General features: G+C 36.8%; 1 protein-coding gene across 4 annotated transcripts in view; it reads left to right on the forward strand.

Moving 5' to 3' along the window:
• LAMA2 (laminin subunit alpha 2) overlaps window positions 1-27,961 on the forward strand; it is a 340,056-nt gene that overhangs the window by 282,451 nt on the left and 29,644 nt on the right. For all 4 annotated transcript variants that reach the window (XM_064413130.1, XM_064413127.1, XM_064413128.1 and 1 more), the window contains 10 exons: window positions 2,078-2,180; window positions 8,214-8,330; window positions 11,184-11,366; window positions 14,130-14,284; window positions 15,946-16,089; window positions 16,983-17,116; window positions 21,815-21,974; window positions 24,432-24,556; window positions 25,154-25,316; window positions 27,208-27,352. In XM_064413130.1, coding sequence (XP_064269200.1) covers window positions 2,078-2,180; window positions 8,214-8,330; window positions 11,184-11,366; window positions 14,130-14,284; window positions 15,946-16,089; window positions 16,983-17,116; window positions 21,815-21,974; window positions 24,432-24,556; window positions 25,154-25,316; window positions 27,208-27,352 — 1,429 coding nt within the window. The remainder of the gene's footprint in view (window positions 1-2,077; window positions 2,181-8,213; window positions 8,331-11,183; window positions 11,367-14,129; window positions 14,285-15,945; window positions 16,090-16,982; window positions 17,117-21,814; window positions 21,975-24,431; window positions 24,557-25,153; window positions 25,317-27,207; window positions 27,353-27,961) is intronic.

A 27,961-nucleotide genomic window follows, 5' to 3' on the forward strand; every position in this document is an offset into this window, starting at 1 on the left:
TGTAAATCCTACTAAATTATAAAATGGTTGACCATGACCCAGCTTGCCACAACCATACAGACTCACTTTACACAAGGTCATAAAATGTTTGGGTTTTAATTACTGACTGCTTCATAACTTGACGTATCATGTACCACATGAAAAATTAGCAAAAAAAGTATGTTTTCTATCAGATGTCTTAATTAATCCTCATTTTCAAGATTGTTTTTAAAAAATATAAAATAAAGCTTTTAATAAGTGCAAGTTTCTTTCTCTCTGCAAGGGCTCTTCTAGTATTAACTTTATGCTGAAATCTGTTTCTGACTAATTGTCAGCACTTGTCCAATTACTGTCCCCGATTTGATGAACTTCTTGGTATTGCATTGTAAATCTGGCCTTCCAGATTTATAAGATGCTTCAACAGCCAGTCAGCAATGCCTAGTTATATACCAATAATAATAACCAATATTAAAGTTATATACCAATAACAACAACAATCATTATTTTTTAAGTCTGCGGTCACAGACTGTGGGTTCTGTTTCTAGTAGGAAAAGAAATTTAAAAGTACTATCTGATTTGACAGGTGCATCTGTCACAAAATCTGGCCAAATATTCTTCTTCAGGAGAAGTCTTTTGCTTCACTGGGTAGTTTTTTTGGGGTTTTTTTTCCTGTTTTCTTTTTTTGTATTTTTTTGTTATCAGTGCTACTTGTTATTATGTAGTAGAGAAAATCCGTAAGAAACTAATTTTTTTCATCTTTTGAATATATATGTTTTTGTTGTTGAAAGGAATGTGTACACAGCTTGATATTTCAGGTGAGCTTGGAAAATGGCAGTAATGGCAGCTCTTAAAATCACATAAAAGCTTATATTTACATCCCATCTAAATACAAGAAATTCTTTAATAGCTATATCCCTGTGACATGGCAACATAGATACTGTGAAATATCCCATAGCAAAAAGCTTGGTTTTGAATTTTGAAAGCATCCAAAGCATTTGCTAAGATTTTTAAAAGAAAGAGAAACAGCAAGTTCACTACATGTTTTTTTATGTGTAGTTTTTTTACAGTGTTTTTTACAGTGTAGTTGAAAAACATCAGAGCTTCAGCAATATGTGAAATGTCACTTCTGGGCTTGCTCATTATAAAAAATAATGAATAGCAGTAATAATTGTGTCATTTAATTGACACACAGTTAATTTTTGAGTATATGTATCTGCCCTGGAAAATGAAAAGTAGCTGCTTCTTAATTACATTCCAGTTACAAGGCTATGACCCATGACTAATATAGAATGTTATCTGGCTGTCAGGAGTATTCTCAAAGAAATGTATTCAGTATGATGTGTGACCTGAGTTCAGTCTTACAAACTGAACAGTAAGTGGTTCAGAACCTGGAGCATTTCCTACTGACTGAAAACACTAATCTAATTTAGAAAAATCATTCCATCTATTGATCAGTCTCTGCACTGAAGGTAGAGATGGATGTTTTTCAGGTGAAAGATCTTTAAGCAGCATGAGATGAAGGATTGTTACTCAGTAATAAAATTCTTTCAGATTAACTGCTGTTTGCCCTTCTTTTAAAACTCTATTTCTTATTTCTTTACTCACCTAGCAATTATAATTCTTTAATTTAACCACAAATGAATCTTAGTTGGCATTATTAGAGTCATCAGATCCAGTCTGGCTTCTAAGTTTCTGTAGCTACAGTTAGAGAGAAATACTGTATTTCATGGAGTTCTGTCCATAGCTGGAAGGATAAATACATATTTAAGTTGAAATATGTTTTGTTTGTTGGTTTTGGACATTTTTGCTCTTAGAGTCAAATCTGGTTTTTTAATACTGTAAGCATTGTCTCTCTTTATTGAAGTAATCTCTCATATTCCAAAGGGGATCTGACATTCCATTTTAAAAAATATTTTTTAGAAAATTTTAGAATTTTTTTTTGTTCTGTTAGACTAATATTATGGCTATGAGATGTAATTCAGAGCCCACTGATGTGCACATGAAATGTAGATGACTCTTCAGTTAGATTATGATCACATGTCTTTTATGACCTCAGACTTTCCTGTCTGTTTGACACTTTGTTTTTCTCTGTCTACAGACATCTGGTCCTCAAGGATCACTGAAGGATAGTGCCAAGAGCTCTCTTAAGAAAAGCTTCAGGGTCCTTAACGAAGCCAAGATGTTGGAAAATGATGTTAAAGGTATGTGCAGTATATGGCATTCTGACCCACTAAACAGAGGAAAAAGATTTTATGAGACTGCTGTGGTTCTGTTATGAAGAATCCCTATAGGAAAACATTAGAATTCATTGCCTGATTTGAAATTGGACAGTGTATCAATGAAGAAGATTCTCATGTTTTGTGACCAGGCATTATACAGTAATTCCTGTCCCCTCTGTCCATTTCTTGGACAAGAGGGCTGAGGAGAAAGGAATTTAGGTCTTCTCTTGCTAGCTGCAATAAGGGCAAGAGTAAGGGCAAGAAAAATTGCACACAGTAAGTATTCATGGCTGAGTTTTAAACTTTTCACAGAGATGATACATGAATCTTCCCCATCCTGCTAGCTCAGTTAAACTAAGAAACTAATAAGAAACTTGTTTCTTATTAGAATCAAGACAGATTTTCATAACAGACCCCTGTCTTCCATGTTTTTGCATACAAAATTCTCTTTTCCTCCTGGGAGATACATTAAGAAGAACATACAGCATAAAGGAGGTGATCCATATACCTTTGTCATCTTTTGGCACTTACTGCACTTTAATTTAGTTTTGGCAGCTCTGTGATTTCCAACTGCAGAACTCATTAACAAGTAAACACAATGTTTAATAAGGTCATAAAGCATAATGTTTCATAAGGTCATTAATTGCTTTTCATTGTCATACACTGTTTGAAAGTGAAAAACGTGATTATTTTCTTGTAGCTGAACTGAGGGAAAGAAATGTGTCTGAGTTACTAGTAAATCTTGGGTGTGTATTTAGGGTCTTCTTTATTGCAACTCTCTACTTCCAGATTCAGTACAGATTTAGGGCCAGAGGAACATATTTCAGGAAATATGTTCTAGAAAATCACAAGACTATTGTAAGAGGCTAGTATACAATTTCAGTGGCATGGCTGAAGTGGAAAAAAAATAGTGATGCTTTCTGGAATGCAAACTGCTGCAGCTTGCCATGGCTGGTGTATAAGAGACACCGAAATGGCTGTGCCGCCTCTCCCCTGCCACAGCTCTCCAGTGAGCACACTCAGCACCTCAGAGTGGAGTCCACAGCTCTCTGTGCCCCCAGGCAGGAGTAGTGGAGTAAAGCAAAGTGCCCTGTTTTCAAAGACAAGTTAAAATGGTGTCTCTACAAGGATGGATGTGAATTCCCTGTGTCCACATGACTGTTCCGTTTAACCCTGAGACAAGATATATTACAACCATTACTGCAGAAAGTTTTGAAGAAAGCTATTTTCTCATTGTACCAGTGAAAATTTAAGTTGATAACAGTTTCATAATTCAGAAGAAAATGTCCAGACAGCCTAAAGATTCATAAAGCAAACTTAATGCAAGCAGGCAGCAATGCTTAAAATGTACACACTAGATCTTTGTCTATGTTTTTGCCCCAAACTGAAGGGTAATGAGATGGAGCTTTCTTTAATGCATCTTAAAGTGCTTCATAAAGACAAACATTCTGAACTTGAACAGTATGCCTTTTTACATCTAATAAAACATGTCCATGCTCTGCAGCTAGACCCGTGGAGATCAGTTAACATTGTGCCCAGAATGCAGATGTGTAAGAAGAAAATGCAATGACAGACTTCTATTCCCCACTCTGCTTTTGCACCGAAGTGGTGATATTATTAGTATTGTGAATAACATAGAACATGTGTTATTAGTATTATGAACTAATTCCTTCTGGATGTCTTGATTTTCCCACGAGATAAATTGAGAGTTCAGTGTCAAACTAATAGAAAGATATTTTCCTAGAATCCTTATAAAGCCACCCTTTCAGAGTCTCAGCTGGAAGTGCAGGATGGCTAATGGGCACTCTATAAAAATCTGGTAGACAGAACTAATCACTAGCTTAAAATTTCTCTGTCTGCACTACAGGAAGTACATTAGTTAAAGTAATGAAGACCCATAAGCCACTCAACTAATATACACTCCAAAAATCCAGCCTGAGCTGTGCCAGAGATGGGAGTGTGTTCTTCCTACATTATGATATTCCCCTGATTTGTGGCCAATTACCTGAGTTATAAAATGGCTGTTAATCATGAAAATGTTTTATATTACCACCAAAGACTGCTGAAACAGTCCTTACAAAGCAAAGCTTGTGACAGAAGCTATTAAAATGAAGATTTAGTCATTTCTCTCTCTGTAGGGTTAGGAGTTAGAAAGAATAACCCTGGTGGGAGAAGTAAAATATGTATGTAGTACTGTGGCTAGGAAGGAATTTTGAAATTTGGCCTGTTAGTGTATAAATGCTGCTGATCAATGAAAAGTTAAAAGAAGATACATAAACTCATCTTCAGCTAGAGACTGCTGTCAGGTGTCTGCTGAAATTCTGCTACTGTAATTTTTTCTGCTTAAGAATTGACAACTTGAGGGGGATGTGTCTTTTCAGACAACACGTGAATATTTTTAGGTAAAACATTTTCCAGCTGATAGGCAACATATCCATCTGATAGATCCCTTGTTTGTGTATTCTCCTCTGAGTGGTCTTTCTGCTGACCTGGCATATTGTATTCACCAGATTATGGCAGTCAGTGCTGAAGGTACTCTTTTTTAAAAGTTAAACTTGATTAGCTGCATTTCTCTAGTTATATCTCTTTCTCCTGTTTGTTCCTAATGGCAGTTTCTAAGTTTTGCTTGGTTTAGGAAAGAAAGAATCAGCTTGTGACCCATGTTCATCTTTATAGGATGAGACTGTGGGGAGCAGGAATGCTATTTGGAAGTAACACAAAGATTACAGAAAGAGATGTTTGTAACAGTCAGTTCATTTCTGCAGTCTCCAGACAGTACGAACAGATGCATTTGTTGCTCCTTGGTAGATTTCCAACTTTAGTCTGATTTTGGGATACATGAATTTAGTAGCATAGCCTTATTGATGTTTTCTCAGACAGTTTCATGTGGAAAAACTGCATTTATCCATACTGCCAAAAGATACCTGTTTCCACTATGTTCCTCTATATGTTTGTTCCACCATGATGGTGGCACATCATCAGCAATTAACCAGTGTCACCTATTTATGTGATTTGCAGAGACTTGTAAAACCATGTGTCTTTAGTAAATGACTCTGTATAAACAATAAGTAACTAAACTCTTGAGTTCATAGTAAGATGAAATGTAGGTACACAGCATTGTTTGTTTTCATTTGACTCCATTCCTGCAGAGGAATAAGGGGTGATGCTTTATCCCGTAATGTTTTGTTTAATATAAACCGAAATTGAAAATCTTTGTTCGTGTTAGCCAAGCCAGTGAATGCAAAGGCCAATACATGCAAAGTCCTTCAGGTTCCTGCTTGCTCTTTAGGGTTTAGTTCCAGTAATGCATGACTAGTTTTGCTGATTTGAACAACAGTGCATTTATTTTATTGGCATCTTGTGCCATCTCTGTGCAGGGCTGATCAAGTGAAAAAAACAGGGTTGAGATGAATTCCTCATGATACTACTCAACCTATATTTAATGAGAGTTGACAGTGCCTGACATGTGTCAGTGCAGACCTGCTAACTTCTTCCATGTCAGATAGGCCCTTTAGTTTGGAAAAACTTAGATTGGAGCTGGCTGTATTTTTACAAACTTCAGCGCTCAGTTGAAGGGTCTTGGCCCTTCAAATCATTGCCACAGTTTCTTTTATAAATGATGATAATTAAAGAATGTGGGAAAGCTGACATGAAGTCAGTTCAGTTTGTGATTCATGCAAGACCTTAGTCCAGTGCTTAGTGAAGATGCCATCTGGATTACAAGATAAGAAGTTACTTTAAAACAAAACTTAATATCTCTGTGAAAAATGAACAAATTCCTTGAAAAGATGACATGGGGCATAGAATCTCCACACTTCCCTTGTGTAAGAGCCTCCCTAGGAACACTTATTTATTATTTATTATTGTAACTAAAAAAAAAAAAAAAAAACCTACCCACAGAAAAACTGTATTTGAGAAATTAAAAGAAACAATATTAAACAGGTAGACTCACAGTATTCAATTTCAGAATTTCTAGGGAAATTTCCCTTGTTAAATTCTATAAAAACCAGTTTGCTGCTATGGTTTCAAAGCTGAAAACAGAAACCTGGAAACGTGATTCTTCAGAAATATAACTGGGAGATAATTAGCACACTGGATAGGCAGAGTAGAGAGGAGAAAAAGAGATTATTTAAAAGTATGTTGCAAAGTTAGAACACTACCGCCATAAATGAGTCAAACTTCTCAGAAATACTGACAACTGACACAGTATAAACACCAACATTCCACTAGAAACACCAAGAATTTATCAGGCAGACTGTAATTTCAGAATTAAATAGTGGAAATTAATGTGGGGTTTTTTTGGGGTTTTTTTGGTTTGTTTTTTTTTTGTTTGTTTTTTTTTTGTATTATTACTTAAACGGAAAGAACTCTGATACAATCTCAATGCATACAAGACCAAAATCTCATTAATTCATCCTGGTTTAACAATATCATGTTACCAGTAGCCTCCTTCAGCAATGGGGGCATAACCTGTCATTTAAAAATAAAGCTGTTTTTAAGGAGACGAGTAATCATATAATATATGCAATTCTTCCAACCTTTATTCTAGTGTTAACTGTGCAGTTCTCACAAATGTCCTGTTCACTACATGTCTCCTGTTCAGGAGTGAAGGCTTATCTCCAGGCACTCCAACAGTCCTGTGTGTTGCTCTAATTTAAATAAACCAAACAGATTTCTTCCTCAATGACATTTAAAAAGATCTAACAACAAAACTATAGTTCTCATTTAAATTCCATATGCTGTTTCAGCCTTGCTCTAGCCTTGTAAAATTTAATTAATAATTTCTTGTAGGCAATATGAATTTTGTTTGATTTTTCTCCTTACAAATTGCTTCTTACATATCTGATTTTAAGAAACCCTACTTTTTTTAGAATTTTTGGAATGTGAAACACATAAGTGTTTATTTTCAAAAACCTGTCACATACCTGAAGGTCACAGTCATAGCTTGTCATCCTGAACTCCTTTTCTACAAATTATTCTTCTCTTCTGGCTATCAAGCTCAGTGATGTTAAATTAGTTTCCCAGTAGGATATGCCTTTAAGGTAAGAAATTACCAGCTGTCTGTTCCAAAGAGCTTCATACTGATACAGAGAAATAAGGAGAAATGTCCACTACAATAGTAGTTTAAGCAGTAACTACATTTCTTTGTGTCAAACTTTACTTCTGAATTTTGGGATATTGTCTGTCTCCATAGCCATAAAGCTTAGCTGGGATCTCAGTTTTGAGATTGTTGCATTGCTCTGTTGGATACAGTTCAAAATGCCCTGCATAATTTTTATTTATATTTATATATATTTATTTATATTTATTTTTATATATATATTTACCTGTGCCTTTGATTTGTACTGGTCCTTTGATTTGAACCAATTCTTAACTATGAATGTTTTTTACTAGGTGAGTGTTTTCCCAAAGAATTTAGAATGTTTATTTCATACTAATAAATACGTTACTGTATTCATGTCTTATTGACAATTAGTGATCTTGTATTTTCCTTGGATGTTATGTCAACATCTTTGAGAAAATCCAAGAGAACTAGGCTCTGACCACTCTAATTGCAATAGCAAGCTGGCCTATTGGGTCTTGGTTCTTTCACACCATATTTGACTTATTCAGCTCAGGCAATCATCTTAAGAAGAAAGGCAGTAGTTTGATCTAGGAATCAAAACTATGACTAACATCACAGTTGTGGAATCTATCAGTGGATCATCGTGTGAATTTGCCTAAACTGTAACATCATAACAAGTTCTTTCCTCAGCACACCTTTGAAAAACCCATATTGAGTATATACAACAGTACAAGGAACTCAAGCATTTAGATTCTATAGAAGTAGGGAACTTAAAGAAACTGGAGAAGATGATCAGTGAACCCCCAAGTTCTGCTGGACTTCCTTATTTACACAATTCGATACCTTAATGAAAAATGGCTTGCTTGTTACTATGCATTGTAAATTATATGCAAGGAAAGGATAGTGAAAATAAAGAGTTAAAGCATCTGTTTTATATTCATTTTTCATAGAAAAGGGTGATGATCTGGACAGCACACAGAATAGGCTGAAAGAAGCTGATGAGAAGAATTCCATTCTCTTGAGAGGTTTGAATGAAACCTTAGGAAAGCTGTCAGCCATTCCTAATGGTAAGTTGGAAAAGTGTTGCAGCATTTCACTCAGTCATGCTCTTTTGTTTCTTTTTCCATCACTTTAACATTTGTCTCATAAATTTTTACCTGTGTCACACTGGGTCTATTTTGACCACTGGCTGTTATAAGACAAAGATGAGCAATGCGAGAGAGAAAACTGAACTGAAAATATTTACATGACATCAGTTAGAATTTTGGGATGGTAAAAGGTACCATGCTTGTGCAGTTTGCAGAAGGTTTCTGAAAGAAAATAATTATGATATCAGAAATGATGATATACTCTGAGACAAATAGTCTTTTGTTTATATGTGAAAAGTCTTTTTGAAGGTAATCTTTAATGGAACACTATAATTTCATCAGTGTAGTTTAACCCAAGAAGAATAAGTCTTACTGACTTTACAGAAAAAGCAGGGTAAAATTTGCTGGGTTTTGTCTTACCTTTCCACCCCAGTCTCAACATTTCCAGCCACTGTTGGTGTTGTACATCTTTTTTTTTGCCTGTAAATTGCTTAGAACTGGAACAGGTTTTCCTCAATGGACTCTGAAGTGCTGCGCTCTTGTGACCCACCCTGAAGGCAAGGGTGACTGAGCTTCTTGTTAATAGATCCCATGGGGTGGATTAGAGTGAAATGACACTGAATGACCAGTGTAGATAGATAGATAGATGTATATGTACATGTATATATACAGATAAATATGGCAGGTTAATTTTAAAACAATTTGGTTGCAGTAGAAAGGAGCTATGTAGTCGTTTTGGTTATTAACTATAGAAATCTGACAATATAAAAAGCATTAAAAGGAGAGGAGAGATACTACACATGTGGATCCATCAACAAGACTTGGTTGTTGCAATTTATCTGTCCCTTGGTCGAAGTGATGGTCACAGTCTTGATCCATTCAGGGTGGGGGCACCCCACATAACATAAAGTTCAGTGGGTTAAGATACCTTCAGGTTCAGGTGGGAACTCCCAGGTACCTCCCCTGGAGGGTAGTTCTGCACTGTTTGATGCAACACTGTGGCTCATGTGCTGTCCTCTGGCAGAAGGCCCCAGAAATGAGTCTGGGTTTTTGGTGCTTTATGACCCCTTGTAAACCAGTGTAGTTGGGCCAGTGACATCTTCTCAGAAGAGATGAACACCTTCAGGCCTGTGTGTGAATGTCGGACACATGCCCCCAGGCAGATGAGTTTTACACCACAGCCAGTGGGGTAAGGGAGGATATTGGCATGATAACAAGCATTATTCCAGCTCCACAGGATTTGCTTCTTATCAACCTTTTTCCTAATCTGGCTTAAAACCAATTTCCTTGCTAAACAAATTTGCTTTATTTTAGGTATCCTCTGGTGATAGGTGAGACACCTGCACTATTCTTATGCAAATCAAAGGTTTCGTCACCACACACCCAAAAACTCTGCTCCTCCCCTTAGTTTAGGAGTTATCTGACCTCAGCATAGCAACCTGCTGCTTTTGCCAATGGACCATTGCTTGAGTCATTAGCCTTCAACATTTCAGTGTCTCACATATGCACATTTGTCTTTCCCTGGCAACTTTTATTTTTAAATATAATACTCATTAAAATCCTAAAGTCCTGGGATGTTAGCTACATTGCATCGTGATAGCAAGGGACAAGGACCTACATCTCACTTTCATTGTAATGAATAGTGAAAGATAAAATTAGTGTTATAAAAAATTAAATGTTTTAAATCAATCTATTTTTCTATGAATTTTTTTCCAAGGAGCACTTTATAAACTGAAGTTTCGACTTAAAAAAGGTTTCTGAAGAAAATCTGTGTTCTGTCTGATTTCTGATGGTTCTAGAAGGTTCAGAGTGCTAGTAATGCCTTAGCACAAAAAACAATTTACTATTCATCTTGTACATTTTTTTGTACTGGCTTTAAGACTCCTGCTAACGGACAAGTTTTGGTTTAGATGTTTTAATCCTTGAAATCAGCACTCACAAAATAAATGGTTTAATATTTCATGCTCATCATGTACCATTTCTTGGGTTTTGGTCAAGATACTGACATGGTTATTTGTCTTGAGCACAGATAGATGTCTCAGTCAACCAAAATGGACCTCTAAGGCCTGTTAACCTTAGGACACAGAATACTAAATATGGAACAAGTAAAAGTAATGTGAATTACGCAATCATTAGCAATGTAATAAACTGTTGGCAGATTAGAATTACAGGGTGCTTACTCTTGGCACAAGGACACTCCAAAAAACAAGCAGATGAGTATTAAGAATGAAATTCAGAGCAAATAAATGGCATGGATAAGAAAATTGAGTAAATTAATTGTCCAACAGGAAAATGATCAAATGAGGAAGGGAGAGAAAATGACTCTGTCATATATCTTGTTCAAGGACTTGAGAGAGCAGAGAGCAGTTTAAACTAATAATTCTTCCATCCCTGCTATACTAATAGTCAGATAAAAGCAAAAAAATTCAGAATGAGATAGACAGAGCTCATGTGAGACAAGAACAAACATGTGCAAGGGTGGCATAATTTAAGGTGTGGCTGAAAATAATTTGTAGCACTAATAGAGGGAACTAACACAGTAACTCCAACTTTCACTCAGTCAGAAAGGTGCATGACCAAAAGGAACTACTTAGATACAATGAAAAAAGGCAATCAGGGTTCTCTTTTCTTTCTCTTGTCAGCACTGACAATGATAATGGTTTATTAAATATTCTGTCATATTTCTGAGGTGGTGTTGTATTTGATGGGTTTTTCAGAGCCAAAACTGCAGAAATAACGGTGGAGTTTTTTGGAACACAGATATATATCGTTGTTCAAAAAAGTTACTTCTGCACTCTGGGCAATAATTTCATTATCATTTTCTACCTGCAGATACAGCTATAAAGGTACAGGCAGCCAAAGACAAAGCAAGACAAGCCAATGATACTGCAAATGACGTCCTGGTCCAGATTAAAGACCTCAATCGGAATCTCCTGGGCTTGAGAAAAAACTACAGTAAACTTACAGATGATGTGGCCAAAACAAATGCAGTTGTGAAGGATCCAGTCAAGAACAGTAAGATCTTTTTGGGTTGTTTGGTGGTGTTTTTTTTCAGTTTGTGCTTTTTGTTTCATATCTCAAAATGCAACAGAGACACTCCAAAACTTCACTTACATAACATCACTAGAGTATGCTGGGATAAAAGGATTCTCTATCAACTTCTATTTTCTGGGCTTCTTATATGTGAAAAGGGACCAGAGGTCCCTTCGAATGCTAACAATTCTGTGAAAAGAATTTTAAATCTTAAAAACTATGCTAGTAGTTGCAAGAAAAGCTAATATCAGCAGGATGCATGTGTAATGGATAGATTTGTTCCTCAGATTACTTTTTAAAGTATTTAGGAGGTGACTAATCAAAGATTCTGACTGGCAATTCACTGCCTGATTCAAGAAAAATACCCCACACTAAATCTGTCTTCAGTCAATCAGATAATCAGTCCTGGGAGAAATGCAAGGCTTCTTTCATGTACATTACTATTTTTGGTGGAATACTGAAGACACTTAAAAAAAGAAGATTCTGGGAATGGGGTTTTATCTGCTTTTTTCTTTTTTTTTTTTTTCCTTGAATTCTGTTATCAAATGTGGCAATTACTTTAGCATTTTCACTTTGGTTAAAATGGATAAAAATGAATTCTATATTACGATACATTTTATGGTAGATTGCTAGACCATCTCTCATATAGGGGTATACAGCCACAAAATTGGAGTGTCTTTAGGGAATTACTGAAGAGCTAATTTCTCAGGTATTCTGGGCTTCCCAGATCGTTGTCATCTTGATGAAGCTGGGCACCTAAAAACATACAGTTTAGGAGGCTGTCATTCTCATTCTGTGGACAAAAATCCCCTGCCAGTTGTTGCCATGCAATGTTGCTGTACAAGTGAAAGAAGTTAATCCCAATGGCTGTTTGTCCCTGCCTGCCTATTGCAAGTTCCCTGTTGCTCATCAGCTGGGATATATGTGTAAGCCCCAGTACAATTCCCACTGGGTGCATACAAGTTTAGACAATATGAAAAAGACTTGTTGATTGAAATAGTGTGGTTAGATTACAGCAGATTGTAGACCCAGCAGATCTATAAGGTCTCTTGCAGGGGAGTGGGAAACAACTGAGAAGCAATCTTAAAGCAGTTGTTTCTTGGCACTGCTGAATCTAAACAAGGCCACCTGTCCCAGCTCAAGTATTCTGAGCCTGTGTGTACATTAGCACTTTAGTTGGAATTAGGAGTGAGAATTTAAAATTTAATCTCTTGATTGTCCCCAGTCACCATTATTTTGTTTGCATTGAAGAGTGGTCTTAACACTTGCAAACTGTTTCATGTCAGACAAAGCTGAACTGTGGGATGTTCTCCAGAGGTACACTTATGTCATTCTCCAAATGTTAATGGGTACTCGGATTACAGAATGAGATTAAAGTAATGTAGGGTGAACCATTCCAGATGTATGAAGTGAGTAGGCTGGCACTCATGACTAAATGCAAAAGTAGACATAGCCTCTCTATGTTAAAATTCAGGTGCTGAATTCTTATTTTGATAGACATGAAATATTTAAAAGGTAAAAAGTTATTTATAGACTCATCCTGTCCCTTACTTTACTTTACATTTCTGTTTAGATCTTCAAAACATTCTCTTATGCTATCTTCTCTCTCTTATGTTATCCTCTGTTTTTTCTCTTTTCTTTGTCTCCATATCTTGCCTGCAGAAATCTGTACGTATGTTTTTCTTACTTGCAGCTTATAGTATGCATTTTCCAGTAAACAATTACTCACTGCTTACCACCAAAGCCTCTGCATGGTCCTCTATGTTTCTCATTCATTGAAATAGCTAAATAGTTACTTTTTGAGAACTTTTAGATAAAGTGGCTTGGTAGCTAGTTTAACTCACATGAAACCTTAAGAAACATCTGGAAGGTTTTGGTATGAGTATTTGGGTCAAAAAATTAGATATACAATTATTAATGCTTTGTCTAAGCATCATTTTTATTGCTTTTATCATTACTATTATTTTCATGTAATATGCATATTTCTGGTAAATGCATGTTTGTCCCTTTCAGTATCATCTGCAAAAACCCATACCCTCATGCGAGCCAAGGGTTGCAATCCTTAGATCTGCTTATGAGTTGTCAAAGAGAGGGTAATATTCACTAATTCTATGTTGAGGGGCAAAAAAGGAATTTGAGGCTTAAAGAAAAAGGGAGGCAAAAATACAATGGTAAAATTATTTACTTCACCTGAAAAACAAAAAGAAAATAATTTGTAGTTTACTGTCATTGTTTTTAAATCTGCTTTCAGTACAAATACAGAATTTTAAGCATGTGACCAGAATAAACCCTTTTTTGTATTTTGCCCATTAGAGTTAGTTCAAGAATTCATCTCAAGTTAATTTTAACCCAGTAATTTCAGAAATTACTTTTGGAAACCAACCAGTTTTCATTAATCCAGCATTTTTCTACAAAATTTGGGTTTTTTTCTTTAAAACAGAAAGCAAATACTTCATTTTATTTTGCTACAGGAAATGTTTTCCATAACCATCACCTGAACTGAAGCAAAGTTACATCTTAAAAATCTTGCTTTAACACCAGTGTTTGCTGCTTTAACGTGATTCTAAACATTCTGAAATTGCCTTATTCTGTTCAGGTATCTTCCTGGCCTTTGTGTAGCTCATAGTTGCTTATACAATCTCCTGAGCATTGTGTATGCAGAATTTTCTTGAATTTTATTATTGCGATGTTTAATTAGTCTCTGACACTATTCTCTAAAGCTCTACCTTGTTCTTTCTTATGAAGTTGCTGATGCAGATTCCAGTATTAAAAACCTAGAAAAGGAAGCAGATCGCCTGCTAGATAAAATCAAGCCAATCAAAGAACTCCAGGATAACTTAGGGAAAAACATTTCTCAGATAAAAGAGCTGATAAACCAAGCTCGGAAGCAAGCCAATTCGGTAAGTCCCATTTCTCAAAAAATACTAAAACCAACCTTTTGGGTGTTGATGGGGTTTTATTTTCTACTTTTTATTTCTTTTCTACAGTGTGAATCTTTCCTAATTCTAAACATGCATGAAGGGAGCAAATAATGGAGTATAATTTCTCAGAAAATAAGAGAATATTCTGATGATTCTCACTCTGTGTCTTGTTTGTTCATTTAAAACATGCACTTGTTAAATGAATCATGTCTGTAGGAATGGATCTCAAAAGGTGATTTTTAAGAACTTTTGTGGGTGATAGTACAGAAGAGTCATAATATCATTGATTTTTTGTGAAAACAAAAATTTATTTTTCTGCTTCAACATGGATATTAAGCCCCTGATTTCATTTCACGGAATTTACATTACTCAAGAGTGACACCATCTCAGACTCACTGAAATTGCTGAGTATATCTGCTTTTCCCGTATTTTTGATTTTTCTCTGTCCAGTAGCAGCACTGAAGACTTGAGCTTAAGAATATATTTCTAGTCCAGTTAGTGAGTTTGGAGTCCATCTCCCTGTTTCAGTAATATTGTCAACTCTGGGATCAGCCAGTTAATACTGAGATTATTCAGCTTGTGATTTAAGTAACAAAGGAAAAAGAAGCTTGTAGATGGTACTTGAGAAATCTTCCTCAAAAATGATGGAAAAATAGTTTTAAAAGATAATCAACACAATAATAGGATACTGGGAAAGAAGTGCTAGGATAAATAGTGGGATGCTGGTGGAAGAAGTTTTCAGCACATATGTGATGAAATCTGCACAGAACAGAATGACAGGCTACAGTAATGATATGTTTTGTTACATTCATCTTCTGTCTGAGGGCTTTGAAGCACTTAACTGCTCAGCATTTCTAAGATAAGGAAATTAGGAGTTTGGTCCTATAATGGATCTCCTTTTTAGCAGAGTTTGCCGTAAGCATAAGGTGATACTATTATGTACATTTCTTCTAATGCTTAAACATGCCTAGCTGGGATTGAAACACCATTGTACTGTCATTATATCTGTGCTGGCATTATGAAAGCAAACAGTAAAGTGTTTTTGTCTGTGCTCAGAGCCTGAGGAAACCAATACATGAATCCAAATGCACATGTCACTCAGCTGTGGAAATAAAACTTAGTTATGAATGCCAACTCCATTAGGGACTATGTAAAAGTAGTGATAGACATAACTGTTGGTTTTAAAAAAATTGTGAAAAGGTGTCTTAAATTGGCACAATCAAAGCTCTTACAAGGGAAAAATAGATAATTATGACTACCCAGCAGTAATATGCTATAATTCCTTCAGGAGTGCTGTTTATTTTCCTAGCTGCATCTTCTACTTATAGACTATCTGTACTGCTAGAATTCCACTTTTACTAGCATTAGACCAGTATATCTTCTAGCTATTTTTAATCTATACAGTTCGTCCTTTAAATGTGAGTTCTAAAAAGAGATTTTATTTCCTTTCACTAAACGATCCCAGAAAGAAAATTTGATTTCTACTTTCTTCACATATCCAAATAACTCCCTGGTACATGTAATAGAAAAATGTGAAGGAAAAAAAGTGTAATAGTCTTATAATTATTTGGAAGCATCTATGGTTAATTCTGGAATAATAATCAGTTAACTGCATTCTTTCTGTTATGCTTTTTTTGAAGATCAAAGTGTCCGTGTCCTCTGGAGGCAATTGTATTCGCACGTACAGACCAGAAATAAAGAAGGGAACATACAACACCATCATTGTCAATGTGAAGACTGTAGTTGCTGACAATCTGCTTTTTTACCTTGGAAGTGCCAAGTTTGTGAGTCTGTCTCCTGCCTTTCATGTCAGAGTTGCTCGATCAAATCATGCTACTGACAAATAAAGATGATGAGAAGGGCTTTCTTTTCACCCAGAGGCTTCAAAGCAGTAGTAGAGAGTCTAAAATAATCTATACGTTTACTGTCTTTGGTATTAATATAGAGATTTCTAAAATATGACCAGCAAAATTTTACATGTGTCTTTATTTTAACTAGATATGAAATAGCAGGCTTGTACATTAACTACATTTCAGCTTTAAAATTCACAGTGCAACCAAAGTAATTTTGAAGTTGGTTGTGGGTTTTCCATAGGGAATGAAGTAGCTAATCATATTGCATCTGTCAAAGCTCCTATTTATTGTAATTTTAAGTCAAGACTACAATTTCAAGCATAATAATGGTGAATGATTCAGTTTCCCATGAGGCCTATAGCAGACAGACTTCTAGAACAACCAATAATAATTCAGTAAATGGAAAAAGTATTCTATTTTTCAACATTTCCAACATGTATTTTATTTTCCTTGCGCAAAATGAAAAGGCTAGATGACATCATATATCTCAACATCTTTCTGCCATCCAATGGATGTTTTAGTGTTCCCCTGAGTTAAATCCTTCTATTGGTGGCTGCAATGTTAACATTCTGTAGGTCTAGAAGTCATTTGCTGCATATCACTGAGAGAAATAATTTGCTGTCATTAGCTTAAGATTCCTTGTTTGAAGAAATAAAAACAGGAAAAGTGTCTCATTTTGGAGCAATGTGAGAATTAATATTAATTCTCTAGTGTCTATGTGTGGGTTTCTGATGCCTCATTAGACCTTCTGAAGTGTGAAAAGTTCTGGAAAATTTCCTTAATTAAAATATGAGATCACTTCTGTTTTCATGTTTTGCATGTAGACTGACTTCTTGGCCATAGAGATGCGCAAGGGCAAGGTGAGCTTCTTGTGGGATGTGGGATCTGGAGTTGGACGGGTAGAATATCCAGATCTGACCATTGACGATGGGTTTTGGTACCGCATTGAAGCCTCTAGGTAAGTAAATATTTCATTTCAAAGACTTTAGAAAAATGGCTGCTATGAGGAATTCTAGTCTGGTTTGACAAAAGGTTTTGGACCTGCATCCATTAGTACAGAAAGTGTATACACTGCAGTTTCTGTTAAAATGTCAGTTGTTCTCTGTCAAGAATTTACTTTAATCACATATTTCACCTCTAGCATCAACAGTCTATGACACCTTATATTTATTCCCTTTTGTTTATCTATCACTCTATTGATTGTCTTCTTCAACTAGCTTACTTTTAAAATCAGTTACAGGTTTTGGCACTCGAATAACTACTATTCTTTTCTCCTTGAATTTTAAAGAGGAGCAGCTTTTCTGAATTTTTGGTCTTGATACAGTACTGCAAGTGCATGGTCTGTCACACAGCAGTATCTTGAGTCTTATTCAGAATGCCATTCCCATAGGCAAAATGTCTCATCAGACTGGAAATATTTATGAAAGATACAGTTCATAAAAATTGAAGGAGGAGATATTCTGAAAAGTTAAAAGATATTTTGTAATTTGAGATCAGCTATTTAATGCCTTTGAACTTTAGAAATATAGATACATAAATATTCAAATCCCAAATTTGTTAGCTGAGGCTTGTATTTTTCATTCAAATAGCAAACACATGGCATATGGTGTAGTAATGACAGCATAAGGATTGCATAACTCTATAGCCTTTATCTTGAATAGATCTTAGTAATTTAGATAACATCAGCTGTATCGCAATTTGATAGAAAGCTGAGTAATTTCTCCTGCATCATTACAGTTAATTTCACATAGTATTAAACATAGAATGGATAATACAGTTAGAAAATGAGAGAACGGAGGAGGAAGAAAACAAAGCACTCTAATTCTGGTAACATGCATAGCTCCCAGAAGAGGAAATGGCATTCAGTTTAAATAATTTAATGAAATCACAGAAATCAGCCATTCAAAGCAGAGAATTAAATAAAATTACGGCATGGTCTCCAGAAGCTGGCTTAATGAAACCTTACTGCTAGGAAAATACAAACTGGGGTGCAATACAAATTGTTGAAATCTTCACCAGTTCACATTATGCATACCAAAGCAGCTTCATGACACAGTAATGCCAGGCTTTCATTTACAAGAAAGCTGCTTCAGCAGAATATGTAGCCAGAACATGGTATAAAATTCACACATCCTACAAAAGCCCATTACCTATTAGCTGGTTGTTCTGGATATATAGGATGTGCATGCCATTAGTTTTGAACAAAGTGCTGGATCAGCAATTTAGAATGATTACAGCTGCACAAATCAGAACTACAGAGTGGAGTTTAGGAGAATTACTTTACAGAGGCATTAGGTGGATTTGTGGGATTAAGATGAAGATCTTGGGACTGATTTTGCATTCTTAAGGCAGACTTCACAAATCACGTATCCTATGGAAGAACCTTCAACTCTGAACATTTTAGTCTATTTGATGGCTCTACTCTAACTCCCTTCCTAACCTGTTGGGGAGTTTTACTCATTTCATTCCCTCACACGTTTTCTCCAAATTTCTGCTCAGTTCCAGCCACAGGATTTTCAGCCTGACAGAATGGGTTGAGCAGCTGGCACAGGGCACCTGCTTAGCATGAGGACATGAGATGAAATTCTGGTCTTACTGAATTTTGCCATTGTTTTCAGTGGTGACAAGGATTAATAATAATAATGATATGGTGTTAAACCCACCATAGGTTGATAGGCCCTTTGAATCCCAAAGGGCCTGAGAAAGAAAAGAAGTGGCACAGAGGTTTGAAAACTCTCAAGTTCACTTAGCATTCTAAATAAAATCTAAATATGAAAAATCTGACTGTTGAGTAATGACCAGACATGGTCGGTTTATGCATGCATCAAAATTTCCAGCTAGTTAGACTAAATTGATAATTACTGCATCACTTTTCCAGGGACACTTTTAATTTTCATCACTTTTTTATTTAAAGCATACTGATCCTTTGCATTTTATTGTATATTCAGATGTTATGGTGGAAATACCTTGATTTTTTTTAAATGGAATTGAAGTAGAATTTGTTTATTCCTATAGGACTTTCTAAGGGAATTCCCTGTACTTTGCTGGTACAGGAGTTTAGCAAATATCACTTACAAGTTACTTACCTGCTTACAAAAGCAAATCTGATTGGCATCAAGATGCAATCAATCCAAGTATCAATTAACAAAGGAAAAACTAGCATAACAGTATGTGACAAAATGATTTAAAGCAGATTTTCAAAATGCAAATAATATCAATTTTGTGAGAGAGTCAGATGGATGAGAGAATATTTTTGAGACCCACTAGATCAGTGTTACTTAACTTCAGTAGGCCTCAATTAGGAGCAGAACTTGATTAGTTGTGATTTTAATCAACTGTGATTTGAGTATTACCATTGTTTTGATTGTTAGTGACAGAGTTCAAGCAGTGCCCTTCTTGTGACAACAAAGGATGCCTGAATCACAAGTTCACTATGGACATATCCAGTTTAGTTCAGCAAGAATTCAGTCCTAAAGTACTGTAGCAAATATAAGCCATGCTTTTCAGTGAAGGTTTTCTGTGCTTTCAAGGGGTCAAGGAGCAGAGTTTACTATGTGATAGTTTATCATTTAATGCTGATGACTTGCTAAAGTCATCTCATTTATATCATGCCTCTCCTTAGGAGCAAACACTGCATATCATTACACAAATTTTTTGTAGAAGATGCTGAGTTGGAGGCACCCATCAGGATCATCAAGCCCAGCTCCTGGCCCTACCCAGGACACCCACAAGAGACACACCATGTACCTGACAACATTGTCCAAACACTTCTTGAATTCAGGCAGTCCTGGTGTTGTGACCGCTTCCATGGGGAGCCTGTTCCAGGACTCAGCCACCCACGGGATGTAAAAATTTTTTTCTGATATCCAACCTAAACCTCCCCCAACTCAGGTTCATGCTCTTATCTGAAGTCCTATCACTGATCACAGGACTATAGAGATCAGTACCTGCCCCTCCATTTCCCCTGTAAGGATATTGAAGTCTGCGAAGCGGTCTTCCCTCAGTTTCCTCTTCTCCAGGCTGAACAGACCAAGTGACCTCAGCCACTGCTCATAAGGCTTCCCCTCCAGACTCTTCACCGTTCTTGCTTTGAGCGTGGTCCTGCTTTGGACTTTCTCTAATACTTTAATGCATTTTTTTAATATTGTGGCACCCAGAACTGCCCCCAGCGCTCGAGGTGAGGCTGCTCCAGTGCAGAGCAGGAAAATCCCCTCCCTTGCCCAGCTGGCCGTGCTGTGCCACCAGGACAAGGTTGGTCCTCCTGGCTGCCCAGAGTCATGTTCAACATGCCATTGACCAGGTCCCCCAGGTCCCTTTTCCTGGAGCTGCTCTCAAGCCTCTCACTCCCCAGTCTGTGCACACAGCCCCATCCCAGGTACAGAATACAGCACTTGCCCTTGTTAAATTTCATACGGTTGGTGATTGCCTGTCTGTCTGGTGTGTCGAGGTCTTTCTGCAGGGCCTGTCTACCCTCAAGGGAGTTGCCAGCTTCTCCCTTGTTTAGCGTCCTTTCAGTGTCATTTTGCATATCAGCCACATAGTGCTGATACATTGTCTGTAATCCTCCAGTTTTACAGAACTGACTATCACTAGAACAATATCTCATAACCTGATAACTTGTCATGCACAGGGTAGCGATGTCTTTTTGCTGTCAAGTTAGCCAAGATCTTTCTTCAAGCTCCATTGTCCTCCCTAAATAAGAGAGAATTATTTATAGAAGAGACTCCATTGTGAACATTTCAGTCTGTTTGAAGATGAAAGACATCCATACTATTTGTGAATTATTAGACATCCTAAAAAGTGTCAGTCGGCTAGGTGACTCTTGATTTTTCAAGAATTATTACTTTTATCCCTTAAAGGGCTTCCCATCAGTAAACCTTCTGCTATAAACCAATTGCACCTTAGACCCACATATCCATGGGCATGGAATCCACCCAAGACTACTAAGGAAGCCACTTTTCAATCATATACCAGCAGTCCTCTTCAGCTGGGGACATCCCAGGTGGCTGCAAACTGGTAAATGCCAGACTCATCTATAAGAAGTTTGAGAAGGAGGATTCAGGAATCATATCTCTCCACAGTGTGTTCCTTCTGTTGTAAAAATAAGTCAGCTAACTCCTTCCATGCCAGTTAGTACATTAATATACTCAAAGGAGTAGAAAACAAACTGATACAGACACAGTTAATAAATGCAGAGTCCATTGCTGTTGTGTTGCCATCAATATTTGACATGATTCATAAAGGACAATGAAGTAATCTTGAACATTATGAGGTTTGTACCTGTTTGAAAACCAGCCTGACAACTCCACTGCAGGAGATGCAAATTCTGTTTCTCACAGTGAAGGAAACTGAACTGATTTATTACTTCATTTCAGTTGAAATATAATCTAATAAACATTCTTTGTTTTGTCAATGCAAGGTCCACATCATGTGTGTAGTGAATTTTGTTCAAAAAGGATATTTAGGTGAGGAAAAGATCAGGTTCTGTCTTTAACTTATGCAGGCATAAGTGTCTGTTCACTCATACCAAAATGAGGCATAATCAGGTCAGTCATGTGTGCTTCTGTTAAAAGGCTCCATTTAAAATAGAGCTTTCCTATGTTTGGTGTAACTACTGACTTTGTACGCTTAAATATTATTATTTTTTAATCTCTAGGACTGGGAAAAATGGCACAATATCGGTGCGAGCCCTGGATGGTCCTAAAGCCAGCATCGTGCCAGCCACATTCAGTGCAGTCTCCCCACCTGGATATACCATTCTGGATGTGGATGTTAATGCTGTGCTGTTTGTTGGTGGTTTAACAGAAAAAATTAAGGTAATGCCATTTCTGGTGTTTCTGTGTTAGCTGGCTGTTTGTATTTTGTTATTGCTTAAAACAGAAATATGCTGGTGTCATTGTAGTAGATGCTTTAATTGCAGGTAGTACACTTGCACTTTTCAAAGGTTATTGGGATTTGTCTAGTCCAAGGTGCACAGATGTGAGATTTCACTGTGCATGATGTAACCTTCTGATCAGAAGCCCTGTAGCTGGCTGTATTGATGCAGCATTTAGCCCAAACAACTAATTCCTGCTGGATAGATGGATGCTTTACCTTGGACACGCTGCTGCCCTGACAGGCTTTTGGTTCCGGAGTGACAGGAATTCGTTTCTGTTTCCATACATTTCTGGTCTCCTAACAATTCATGTAAGAGTATATTTTCCCTTGCATTTGGGGTTTTTCCTTAGTCATGTATCCACACTATCACCTCCTCCTTTGCAGTCTGCTTTTAGTGTTTTTGCTTTATTTTCTTTATTTTTGTTCCAGTTTCCCTCCCTGTTCCCCTACAGGTATCTGCACTGTACCCCTGATCTATTTTCTCTTCTTTTTGTCTGTTCATTTTTCTGGTGACATCTTCTACCTTGCTAAATTCATGGGATGAATAGAAGATGTATGCCAAATAGAATAAACAGAAATCTTTGAAAAGCTCATTCTCCAATAAAGCTAATTAGCTCTTATTTTCTAATGGCATTCTTTACAAAACAATTTAAATTAACTTTTCTGTTCCTGATCAATATTTTAGCATTTGAAAAGAAGCTCAAATTTAGACTTTCCCAAATAGTGAACTCCCTGAACTTTTTTGCTCTCAAGGTTGCATCTGTCCTCAAGTGTTAAAATAACACAATATACAGAAAAATTGAAGTGCAAAACTCAATGTCAGAACAGTTGTTTTCAGCCTCGTTAAGGGTTGTCCAAATATTTTATGGAGAACTCTCTAGTTTTTCATTTCAGTCAGAAAAGTCTTCCTGGATTTTTTTTCTCTCCAGGTATATAAAAAGGTATATAAAGACAGGGGCAGCACTAGGAAGTCAGTCTGTTTTAAGTTTGGTATGGCTGGTATATTTGCAATGTAGCGTTTTAAACACTGTCAGATTTGTTTTGTTCAAGTACCGTCTCTGAATTAAAATATACCTTCAGGTTTTTTGGGAATTTCTGTCATCATGTGGCACAGTTGTAAGGCTCACAAAATGAAGACCTTAACCAAGACTTTTCTAAAACTGTGCAGCTCTTTGGACATTTAATCAAGGTTATTGGTATATCTTAGGCCACTGACTCAGAAAGCTGCTTTTTCATATTATTGGGGTTTGGAATCCCTTAGACTTGTCCTATAGTTTTGTCCACATTCCTTTTTGCATGCATTTCTGCAGTGTATTCCAAAAGAAAATCCATTTTCAGTCTTTAAAAACAACTTTCATCTGACTTGTAGAAGACTATGATGCTTAGATGTCATGAATTTCTTAGAAGTGACATTAAGTTCATACTTGTTGCTAATTAAAACCTATCCAATTACCCTGGGAAATATCAGTAACACCAGTAGCACATTAAGTCTTTTGAGTCATACTTTTCCTTGAGTATTTTCGAGTTGCACTTCTCCATGCTCTCTTGCAAGATCTTAATATTTGTAATTGCTGTAAAAACAGCAGGTGCTTGTCTATCTCAAATAGCTAAGTGTATAGATTTTTGATCTGCTCATATTGATGAACTGAAATTTAAATGAATCAGGGTATTTTTAGAAGCATAATGTTTAGTGCAGTACTCTGTGTACTGTCAACTATTACTACCTTCATCATGGTACCATGTTATGTTCTAATGAGCATTACTCTCTGTGCATAGCCCTAGCTTAATGAGTTCTGATGGGACATGTGTTTTAATTGCTTTGCCCTCCGCACTTTTTCCTGCATCCAAAATTCAGCATGAACTGCTACGGGGGTAACAGTTGAGTTCTCAGCCTGTCTTTTAGCTTGGACAGTGGCTAAAAAACCCTTCGATTTCCAAGAGAAACACTTTGCTTATTGTATTGTGGGCAAGATTGCTCATAGTCCTTTCTTGAAAGTCTGAAATGAAAACCCAGCTAGGCCTTGAACAGGTGAGAGCAGGCAGCTCTCTGAACAGCCAAGAAAACCGATGGTGGAAGTCAAAGCACCTCCTTGTTCTTCAGGACTTGTTCTCCCTTGGCCTTCCCAAGAGTCTCAAATCTAAAAGGTCTTTTCCGTTCAGGCTGATACAAAGTTCAGTTCACTTTTTCACTGATCAGTTGCTCAGTAGGAAGGCTTCTCAGATTAAATATTACTCTTGACATTTAAATATTACAAAACATCTTATGGGGATTTCTTTATTATTTTATATGGAATTTTAGATTTTTTTTTTTTATAATTTTTTGTACCAGTTATGTTTTAAGATGCAGTAGATCACTTCAAATTCAATTCTAAGGAGAATTGTGTTCTCTGTTGCAGAAGTCAGATGCTGTAAGAGTCACCACCTTCACTGGTTGTATGGGGGAAACCTTTCTAGACAGCAAACCAATAGGACTCTGGAATTTCAGGGATATCGAAGGCGACTGCAAAGGGTGTTCCGTCAGGTAGGTAAAGCACCAACTGTTTCTTGTGCTTCTTTAGGGAACCTGCCTGCAGTGGCATTACATTTGGTGGTAAGGAACAGGAATTTCCACAGCAGCCATCAAATTCCAATGTGCATGCAACAGGAGTAAGGTTGCAATTCCACCAAGAGGGGAAGCAGCCAGTCTGGGTTGTAAGTGTGGTCACTGAGTTACCAGAAGTGAGCTGCTGTGACAGGGCTGTGACAGAAGGGTTCCTGACAGCCAGTAACCAGAAACAGTCAAAGGGAGAAAGAGCATGAGAACCACAGTGAACTGAGTCTGGCTCATGGGCAGCTGTGATGAAGGTGCCTGCACTCCTGTGTGGCATGGAGCAGAGTCCAGTGCCTCCAGGTGGCTTTCACAGCCACCAGGGCAGTGAGCAGAGACCCCACAAAAGAAAGGCATTTACATTCTTGAAATAGAACGGGAAATCCTGTCCCTGTCAGTGGGAGGTTTGATAAGAGATCAAACCAAGTTCAGGAAGACTCCCAGGATATGTGTCCACATTTCCCTAGCCTTGCACTTGTTTTGTTTTAACTTCACATGGCCAAAGAAAATGGTTGGAATTATTCTTTTCAGCCCACAGGTGGCAGACAGTGAAGGAACGGTGCAGTTTGATGGTGACAGCTATGCCATGGTGAGCCGCCCGATCCGCTGGAACCCCAATATTTCCACAGTCATGTTCAAGTTCAGGACCTTCTCATCAAATGCTCTGCTGATGTATCTTGCTACTGATGACTTGGTAAGAACAGCTAGCAAACCTCTACGCTCCTTGCAGGTTTCACACCATGTTTGCAGTCACTGAATTCATCAGGTCATGAAAAGAATTAGTCATTTAAGGTACCACTATCCTGGTGTGATGCTTCACTGCTGGCCAAATGAAGAGAGTGTTATAGTGTGCAGGTTGTCTATCTAATGTTTACTAAATGGGGATCATTGTGATAGTCTAAGCAGAATTCCAGCTTTTCTAAAATTTTTAATTAATTTTCCTTTATCCCAGATGTTTATGTGTGTGAACATTTTCAGGTGGTTTTGTCTATTCATAGTTTAAAATATCATCATGTGATGGCAGGGGGAATATGGGAAAATATGAGTCTTATCTAGAAATCATACTCATATAAAGAAAATATTTTATGTTTTATTGATTGATTGGGTTTAAAGGGGGACTGGTGCAATAATTAAGATGTAATAGTGATTGTGTTTCTCCAATATCTACAAGTGATAAACAAGTAGATATTTTCCAATATCTACAAGTGTCTCTTACAGCTAAAACAGAGAATAGAAACATTAGTTTTAAAGTTGTTTAATGTTTTTATTGACACACAGTATCAAATGTGTGCAGATAACATGGAGAAATTATTTATGAAGACACCTGTCCAGATCTGTATAACTCATCTTTGGCATCTCTGATCCAGACTGATTTGCATGACTGACAGGGAACAGAGTCTTTCCCTTTTCCTTTTCATATGGGGCAGAAACTATGTACAATAGTTTTCACTGATGCCTTGAAGAATTACTGAGCACTTGCTACTTTAAAAAAACTGTGTTTGTGTAAATCAGTCTAGAATCTTAATGTGACAATGAAATATTTATGTAGCTTTTCTAATGAACTTTTATAATTGGATATTGAAAGCATAATTAAAGTCATTATTTTAGATTATTTTATATCATTATTTGTGATTTATGTATTTTTCTATTTTAAAAAAATATTTAATTGAAATCTCAAAAATGCAAGCAAATGGTCCCCGATATATTTTTTTTTCTTATGATACTGTCCCACCACATAAAAAATTTGGAAGGTGCTCTTTCTAATGATGCATGGATAGACATGCCTAAGCATCTAGAATACTGAGTTTGTTCACTTTTACTTTGAGAAGAGGTGGAACTGGCCATGAGCAGCATGATAATAAAAATTTCTCTGGTACATTTACATCCTGGATCATAATTCCACCATTCTTTACCTAGTGGCTTTCATGCTGTCCGGTTCTCTGGCTATTTGTTTTGCTTTTTGTATCCTGCCAGCTCTTTTCTGGAGATAATGCAGTATATATTGTTCCTCCAGTCAGCCATCTCCAGTTGCTGCTTGGATACTGGTGCCAGTGGTTGATGAAAACAAGAGCATTCATAGCTCTCTTTGTCTCCATCTATCTGTTGCTCTGTTGCTTCCATAGATTACTCTCTGGAAATCTGGTGAAACATGCCCAGTTTACCATCTTCACTATTTTTGTTTTCTACCTTGCAAGTTTAAATCTAGCTGAGGTATGCAATAAATACACTAATTATAGTACAAACATACACTCAAAGCTGAGTATTAGTTTTAGGTAATTATAATGTCCATTTTTATCTTCAATCTAAACTAAAAGTGCAGATATCCCATCAAAACTGCAACTAAGATGCCAGCAAAATTCCAACTAAATTAGCAATCCAAAAGAGAATGTAAGGGGGAAAAAGAGCTTGACATCAGACTTTTGCTTATGAGAGCCCTGGGTAGTAAAAACGTAAGTTGTGGCATTTTTTAAAGCTTGAAAGATGTTGTCTGTAGTCACCCAGGATTAAAAAGTGTTTAATGTCGTATGCCTCTTACCAAAATGGACAAAAATCATAATGGTGTATCTAAACCTTTTCATTAACAGAAGGATTTCATGAGTGTAGAACTCAGTGGTGGGCGTATAAAGGTCAGCTACGACCTGGGTTCAGGTACAGCTTCGGTTATCAGCAACCAAAATCATAATGATGGCAAATGGAAATCTTTCACCCTGTCAAGAATTCAAAAGCAAGGTAAGTTCCTGTGGTGTCAGCAGCATGATTTTTCCAGTTATCTGTGCAGTACACCTAACCATCTAATCACAGGGATGTTGCTGTACGAATTACAAGTTCTGGTGATTTAGCAACTTCTTTTGTTTAGATTATAGCTGTGTTGAGTTGCCTGTGAGTGATTGCACTGTCAAACAGCACTTTATGAAGGTAGCCTATTTTTCAGGCATAATTTTTTATACTGTCATAAATTGTATTCTAAAATTCTTCTGACTGGGGAAAAAAGAAGTCTTTTCATCAGGTCCCTGTTGTCGTTTCAAGTCATGAAACACACGTGTGATTTCTGTTAGGACAGCAATAGCCTTTATCCTGTATAGTCCTCTCATTCTCAGCATATAGCAAAGTGCTTAAAAAAGGCAGTGACTTTAGTATTGATCCTATCTAACTAGACAAACACCACTACTTTATCTTCCCTAATGATGTGCATTGTCATGAACTGAATCTGCATGGAAACAACTGGGAACATCTCCAGAAGTTCTACTAATTCTTCATGTTACTGACACAAAATATGAAGTGGTGGGATTTGATAAGATCACAAAGATTACTGGATCATGCTGGCAAAACCCTTTTGTT

Source organism: Passer domesticus, chromosome 3 (genome assembly GCF_036417665.1).
Source record: "Passer domesticus isolate bPasDom1 chromosome 3, bPasDom1.hap1, whole genome shotgun sequence".
Taxonomy (NCBI): Eukaryota; Metazoa; Chordata; class Aves; order Passeriformes; family Passeridae; genus Passer; species Passer domesticus.